We start from the raw sequence: 7968 nt of genomic DNA on the forward strand, positions 1-7968 counted from the left end.
AGGGGAAGAGGAATTAGTGAGTCAAATATTATTCTTCAGAAAACTAGTGCTACTACTTCCGTTGGGGTACCAAAAAAGATGCAAAAACTTGAGCTGCAGACGTAATCTGCTCTTGAGAAAAGCCCGTACACTGTCACACATGGGCTCTGCAGAAGGGACCTGGGGCACCTGACCAGCAGGCAGGCTTATTTTTATAAACTTCAGAACTGTGTATGAGATCCATCTCTAATAACTAGTGCATTTTATTTCAGGTAAATAAATTCCCACGTACAGTAGGAGGTTTATACCATGGAACAATTAGCTTTTTATTGCTAGTGCAGATAATGTCACATTTGATACAATTTGAGTACAAGTGAAAAAAATACACTGTGGCTAACATCGAAAAGCTGCAATCACATTTATATATCATATATATTTCTTTACAAATTGCCAGCAGTTTAAGATAATAGAGAAATGCAAACTACTGACATTTATATGGCTCCACTTCAAATATATGAATTGTTTGACTATAAATATATTCTGAAATACATTCGTCTTCTAAAGAGAAACGTAAAAAAAAAATGTGCACAAAAATATATATATATGTATATATATATATAAAATGCCTTGCAAAAAGTTACAAATACCACCAGGACCATCTGTGGATCACATTTATGCATGGAAACTTCATCTTGCCCCAATTCTGATTGGAACCTGAAACCCTGCTGTGGCTTCAGGAAGGGCGAGTGGCAAGATGCTGGCTTATTCATTTATTGTTCACTTCTGATTTCAGAAACCTCAGAGTCTGCAGAGCCTCCATGGCATACATCAGCTTCAGAGGCAGTCACAGAAACCAAATTTCTCAAAGCAAGTCCGCAGATTTAAAATTGCATTTGATTCTGCAAAGACTTGTCTTTTGTGGGAAAGCTGGGGCATGATCTCACGTCCCCAGAAGAAGGCCAGTTCCATTGTGGAGGAGGCCCAAGACAGATCTCACAGAGGGCCCGAGTTAGGGCAGGAGAAGGGAGGAGAGGGATGTGGGGCTGGAGCCCCAGTGATCACCCTCCCCCCACTGGTGCAGCATTAATCAGGCTACAGAAATGAGAAGCAGAAGCCGGATGAAGCATGCTCTTAGAAGCAGGGAGAGGGTGGGCATGGCTGGGAGAGGGACTCTGAGCACAGTCTCCAGGGACAGCAGCTTCTTCATGGAGCCCACTGAGCCAATCACTGAACTCGAATGAGGAGATGAAGGCAGGGGCCGGTGGCTACAGCCGAGCACTGGTCAGTATGTGAGAGCTGCACAAGCTCTCTCTGTCACCCTCAGAGGGGTGTCCTCCGGCAGGAGCCTCAGCCTCTGGAGGAAGGACAGTTTTCCCAGTCCCCTGCTAAGCCCCTGCCTGACTGTGCCCAGACTCCCCATGGAAATAAGAGGAGAAGCTCCCAAACAAACCAAATACAGATCTCGAAGTAATCATTGATTTTAAAAAAATGATAATGAGGAGGATGATGATTGTGATGATCAGGAAGGAACTGACGGGTGAGAAATGCTATTGGGATTATACAATTTCTTAGAAAAACCCCAGTTATAAAAGCTCCAATGTGCAAGGGTGTGGGACGTGGGTGAACACAGCTGCAGTACCGTACTACACACTATAAACGCAGTGTCTATATGCTGGCAGACCTCAGGCCCGATCCCAGATCAATGCACCCCCCACACGCCCCGGACCTCCTGTTTCAGCCCCCACCCCCCTTTGCCCTTTCATCTCTCACACGGCTTAGCTTTCCTCAAGCGCATCTAGCGCAAAGTCCTTTTTGGTGGTTGTGCTTACTTGTTTAAAGCTTTCTCCAGGTATTCCTGAATCCACTTTAATTTGGGGTCGATGCACACTTGTCTGTTGTTGTTCTTCAGCCTCGCCCTGCCAAAACAGAAGAGGCGAGAGTGCACAGTGGAATGGGAGGAAGGCACTGCTGCAACGGGGAGCATGCTCACTCAACACCCACTCAGGACCCCCGCTGGTGCTGGGTGCTCCATGTGGCAGGCTCAGGCTCAGGAGCCACTCAAGGTGTGCTGGGGAAGGCACCACGCCGGCAGTGTGGCACACTCCATTGCAGACATATGGAAATGTATTCACAGGGGAGTCCGGGGAGAATTCACATCAGGGAGCATTTGAGCCACCTTTTAAGGGTAAGCAGAATGGAAAGTGAAGAAAGGGGAAGAGAAAAACGGGAAGAAACACACCAAAGGGGTCAGAGTGCACAGAAGACCTGGAGGAAGAGGAGCGAACAGGATGCTTGAGAACCCTGTGGCCAGGTGGAAGGGGAGAAGGGAGAGTAAAAGAGCAGGTTTTCATTGTGATGGATGAACTTGAGAGTACATGAAATAGATTTAAGGACAGACGTAAGAACAGACTTAAGGACAGAGAGAGGGGGATAGAAGACCTACCAAGAGGTCCTACAATAGTCAAGATGGGGAGGGGACAGCCCAGGGAAGGGAAGGGTAGTGTCAGTGGTTTGCCAGAAAATGATTTCCAGAGAGATTTCACAAGTTCACTGAATGATTCTTGGTCTCATGATTTTTGAAAAGGTCAGACTGGAAAATTCCCCCTACATGCAATTCAAGGGAAAGACCTGGAATTTTCTCTCTGGATCCCTTTCCATAAAGACCTGGGTGCCAGGTAATCTCTAGCAGCCCAGAGAAAACCCCTGGCTAGCCCCTTGAGGGTCTATGAGAACAATTAAAGCCCAGCACAGTGGTTCAGGAGGACCCAGAGGAGTCTTCAAGCAACCTGCTCATAAGTGAAGGTGTGCAGAGGGTGGGTGTGACTCAAAGCAAGGCACTGGGGTGCAAATCTGGGCACTGCCATTTATTAGTGTTTGCCCAGACCTGAGAATTGTATCTGGCATCTTCACCTTCAAGGTGCACTCCCAGGCAAGTGAACCAGCATAATCAGTACCATAGAGGAGGTCCTTGCTGGCTAAATTCAGTACTATTACAACACTCCCTATAGGAGATAATGGTATTTTATTGTAGGCAAACCAGTGAAAAGACATTCATCTTCCAGGCCCTACTACATACGGCAGATGACAGATACATTTGAGGCAGCAAAGGCTAGAAAAGACGAAGGACAAAGCAAATACCTGTAACAGCTGGTGCTGGGTATTAAAGACTTTAGGAAATGGTAGCTTTCATACCAACCGCTGTGTGCCCACTCCATTTTTAGCACTAAGAGAGAGTCTAAGCCCCCACCTCCACGCACCTATGCATATTACCTCTTGGGCACAAGAAGTTCACAGCAATGGACTTACAAGCACGTGGCTTTCTTCCTACACCTCTCCTGACCTCCTGCATCTCCTGTGAGATCTCTGCACATTGTAGATGTGTGATTTGGGTTTTTGTTGTTTCCCACATGAATGAGATGTTAGCAACTGTCATGGACACTAAGAAAAATAAAAACTCATGTGTTGTTTTTGAGAAATGCAAGGAAGTGATCTAAAAATGTTCAAGTTTCTTTAAATGGTAAAAGATGACTTACACTGAATTTGGGTCTTGTGAGTTTATGCTACATGAGAAACGATTGATTTAGGGCACCTGGAACTGGCAGGGAAGATACTAGTAAAGGGCTGGCTGTTTTACTGGCCTTCGGCTGAAGCTGGGGTGAAGCCTATGGCTTCTCCAGTCCGGAGGCACCCAGCTAAGCTGGGATCCAGAGAGAAAATTCAAGGTCTTTCCCACAAATTGCATGTAGGGGGGATTTTCTAGTCTGACCTTTTCAAAAATCATGAGACCAAGAAAGGAAAGGAGAGAGAAGAACCACCATGAGCTGAACAGCATGCCCAGGGCAACGGTGGCTGCCATGGATCATGCCAAGCTCAAGAGTGGGTACTTGGCAAACGTCATTTCAATACTACTAATAAGACTACACATTAGATGTTTCTATGTCCATCAGATACAACTTCCCTGGAGGATGATATTCAAGACTTACACAATCTGAAGGGCACAGTTTGGAGTATTGAGGATTTTGAGATGCTTGACGTTGGCTCTGGCAACATGGCTTTCAAAGAATCGGCATGGACATCTGTAGCTCAGGCTGACGGGTTTCCCTAGGAGAGGTAGGGAGAACAAAGCAATTTGTCACCCTGCTTGGCTTTGGGAAACGTGTGTGTCTGGGTCTGTGGCCAATGAATAGGACAGTGCAGGGACCGTAGGTTAAAGATCTGCGATGGCATCGGAGGGTGAGTTACAGGCTCATTCTGTCAAAAGCCATCTCCTCCTCCTGCAGCAGCACAGTGTGTTCTGGCTGGGCTCAGGCTCAGCTTCTACAAGGCAAAAGGACAAAGGCGCTTAGGGACAGACAGACCCTAGGAAGGAGGGGGGATTAAATTAGAAGGCACCTACCTGCACAGGTGTCACAAGATAAAGGGAGTAATAACAGGAGATAACAGTTTCAGCCCAAGGTACTGGAATTCCAAATTTTCTTTACAAAATAAACTTCTCCAGAGACAACTGGGAAAGACCTCTCTACTCAGGGAAGGGGGTGGGGGAAGAAGGAGGCTCCAGGTCCCCCTTCTCTGGCAACTCTCAGGAATGAAGCCCCCCCGCCCCCCAGCATCCTTCCCTCTCACATTCACCTTAAGCCCTGGAAACCACAAAAGAATCCAGCTTTCCTACCTGGAGTCCCCAGAGGGCAAGCCAAGGGCCCCACCTTCTCCCCAGCATTTTCCCCACAGCTTGGAGATTAGTAGGGCTGAAGTCAAATGTGGCTTTCATTGCCTATTGGGGAAGCTGCAGGCTTCAGAATTCTATTAAGATCTTTGCAAATTCACCAATTTACAAAATGCCCTAATTGATGCTCATTAGTGTAAATTAGCAAGGGGCTTCTGCAGACCCCACCCCTCACCCTTTAAGTCTAGAATTGCAAACCCTGGGGGCTGCAATTTGTGGAGGGTTTTTTGTTTTCCCTGCAGATTTTATCCAAGCTCCACATAATACCCCAAATTATTTGAATTTGTGGATCCTTTCATCAGGGATTAAATGTATGCCTGGGAATATTTAGTCCAGAGATTTTTTTTTTTTAAAGAGTTTGTCAGTTTTCAGAGTTCTGAGAAACCTGGGTGATTCTGAAGGTCTGCACCTTTGGGAAAGAGAGTTGGGGAAACGAGGAAATCTTGTGAGTGAGTGGCTTATTTTATTACTTTCTACGGGGTACATTCAGTTGAGGGATGCTGCGGGCTGGGAATAGCAGTGTAGTTAGACTCTTGAGTCAGAGGGAAAGCAGACCACCCAACCCTACCCCCACACCCTCGACGAAGGCAACTCCCCCCAAACCAGAAGGAAAAAGCCAGGTCAAGATGCCCAGTGACTCCTGGTGCTGGAGAGACAGAGAGAAGCCTTCACATTTATACCTAATCTAACTCCAGAAAGCCACCTCTGGGGCGAACTTCCAGCAAGTACACTGGGTCTCTGCAGGGGACGCCAGTATTTCACTGTAACCAGATCACCTGGGAAAGCAACCCCTGAGGGCTGGGGGACCAGGCAGCCTGGGTAACTGAGAGCCAAAGTCTCCTCTCTGAATGTGGCACCTCCAGGTTTCCTGGATTTCTCTTGGGTCCTTCTGCCCTGAGGGGGTTGGGGACAGGAAGTGAGGAGGAGACGGAACACAGTGGGTGGTGAGACTCAATTCCTAGCCCCAGAGCTAAATGTGTGCAGCCCCTGTGCAAGTGCCCCGGCACTTGCTGGGCTGGTGGGGGCTGCCACACCCCAGCATCCCTGAGAAGCTGTTCTGGCCCCACTAACCAAACGTGGCCATCAGGCCAGAAATCAGAGCCTATTCAGAGCTCAGAACACAGGCTTTCTCTCTGTTCCCCTGCCCCCTTGGGATTATCCATTTCCTTCAAAGGCAATTCTTATTCCTACTCCCAGGACCCAACCACACAGCCTGTCAAGCAGGGAATTCCAACAGGTTTTTAAAGTGACAGAGCCCCCAGGTATTCGTACCACGAGAACTGGGTCTTTGTGTCCTTTCCCCCAGCCTTTAGTCAGTATCACTCACTTTTCCAACTGTTTTGGATGTGACTCTGTGTATGTGCAAGGATCCTAACCAGCTCCAATGTTACCCAGCATTTGGGACGTGGGGAACTTGGCACCCAGAGCAGTTTCCAAAGAGCCTTCCAGGAGCAATGCAAAGAGGGGAGCCCCGCCAGCCCCTTCAAGCAGGCCTGGGAAGAGGGCCCATCCTGGATTTAACCCAGGAGCCCCAGGGCACCTAGGGGCCCAGTTCCTGGATTGAGGTCAGCCTATGGGGGGAGGGCAGGGGCATCAGCAGAGCTCTCCTCACATTAGAAGTGCAGCTGGGGACTAAGTACAGGGTCAAAAGTCACACAAGCACTAAGAGGTAAAAGTAAAAAAAAAAAATGCATTCTGGTGCTGCACATGAGGAGAACCAGCTCTGCCTTGGGTCCAGGACTCCGACCTCGCTACTTGGCTGCCACAAGAGCAACTCTGAGGCACAAGCAACCCACCCCTTCCCAGGGTCAGGAGGAGTCTGTGATGCACCCTACTGTCTCTGTGCCTCCCCCACAGTTGCACAGGTCCTGGGTCCCTGCATTCCAGTCTCACAGTCTCATCCGCAGCAGCACTGGGGAGCCAGGGAAGGGGACCATATCCCAGAGAGCTGCACTAGGACACCTCCGCCCTCACCAGACCATTCAATTATTAACCCCCAGAGAGCCCCATGGCCTGGGAGTGTGGAGACAGTCACCGGTACTTTTACGGCAACAAGAAAATTTCTAAATTGGCTTTAACCTGCGCCCTCTGCGGCTCTGATCAGCGACTTGCTGTGCTTTTAAAGAACGCTTCCCAGGCAGTCAGCTGCGACTAGGACTGGTCCATACTTTTCTGCCAGGAGCCTGCCCTACCACACCGCGGTCCAGCCACACCAAAGTCCAATCCGAGGCAAGCGAGGACACCGGCAAGCGAGGACACCGGCAAGCCAGGACACCCGGTCTGCCCGAACCTTGCCTAATGCCTGGGGCGCCCAGCACAGCTCTCCCTCCTCAGGCCGCGGCAAGAGCACGCAGAGAGTCCTTCGAACCTTTGCAGGAAACTTCACAGCCAAGGAAGCTCAGGCCTGACTGACATGGTTTTGTTTTGTGTTCAGAGGCAACAGTTTATTTGGTTTGCAGCTGCGGTGTCCTGTGACCCTGCAGCGAGTTTCTCTTCAGCATTAAGAAAAAAAAAGTTTCTCCCAGTGAAACGCGATACCACCATTCCCAGTGGCCCAAGGCCTTGGCGATTGAACTTTGCTGCAGCTCTCAAACCGAGGCAAAGCGCTCAGCTGGCTGGCGACAAAGGCGCCAGTCTGCAGGTGTGTTTGGGGGCTGGGGAGGAGGGGTTCCTGATGCGAACCGCCCCTGGGGCTCTCTGCTGTGAACCCAGTAAGAGGCAGGGAGACTGTCGCTGGACGCGTGCCTAGGTCTGCGTCGCTGCGAACCGCCGAGCTGTGCAGAAGCATAGCTTGGCGGGTGGCGCAAACCCAACAGCTGCGCAGTGCAGCCTGCCTGCGCCTGGCCCGGAGCCCCGCGCGGGTGCAGGGAGCGGACCGGCTTCGGGTGGAGCGGACTCAGTACAGCTGCATCAGACCTCACGGTCACGACAAGCACATCGTGATATGAGACTGGTTTTACAAACCGCTCTGTCCCACACGCACAGTCTGATCGCATCCCTAGCAGTGCGCGCAGTAGGACCTCAGAGTCCATTCACGCTGGAAACCGAGACTGTCGCGAGAAGGCGCGAGCTGGGAGATGGACCGGCAGGGGTCTGGAGCCCTGCGGCTCCCTCCACGGCTTCCCTCAGCCCCGCGCCCTCCCTCGGCGGCTCCGAACGCACCTTCGGTGCTCTCCTGCCCAGTTATCCCGCCTGACCTCCCTCTGCAGCCCGCTGGCGGTCGGGCGGCCGCTCTCGGCAGGCGCAAAGCCTCCGCGCTACGCGTG

The 7968-nt window shown here is 50.5% G+C and overlaps 1 protein-coding gene and 1 pseudogene across 1 annotated transcript; both read right to left on the bottom strand.

Moving 5' to 3' along the window:
• Nucleotides 1-280: 280 nt before the first annotated feature.
• On the bottom strand, nucleotides 281-4099 carry CXCL12 (C-X-C motif chemokine ligand 12; the record flags this gene model as incomplete). Its single annotated transcript, XM_023517168.1, has 2 exons — nucleotides 281-1895; nucleotides 3963-4099. Coding segments are annotated over 2 exons (228 nt in total), but the record flags the coding sequence as incomplete, so codon positions are not given.
• A 3047-nt stretch (nucleotides 4100-7146) lies between these two features.
• The window catches only part of LOC100946866, a 10921-nt pseudogene continuing 10099 nt past the window's right edge, over nucleotides 7147-7968 (bottom strand).

Source organism: Otolemur garnettii, unplaced genomic scaffold, assembly GCF_000181295.1.
Source record: "Otolemur garnettii isolate 467f Iridium unplaced genomic scaffold, OtoGar3 scaffold00105, whole genome shotgun sequence".
Taxonomy (NCBI): domain Eukaryota; kingdom Metazoa; phylum Chordata; class Mammalia; order Primates; family Galagidae; genus Otolemur; species Otolemur garnettii.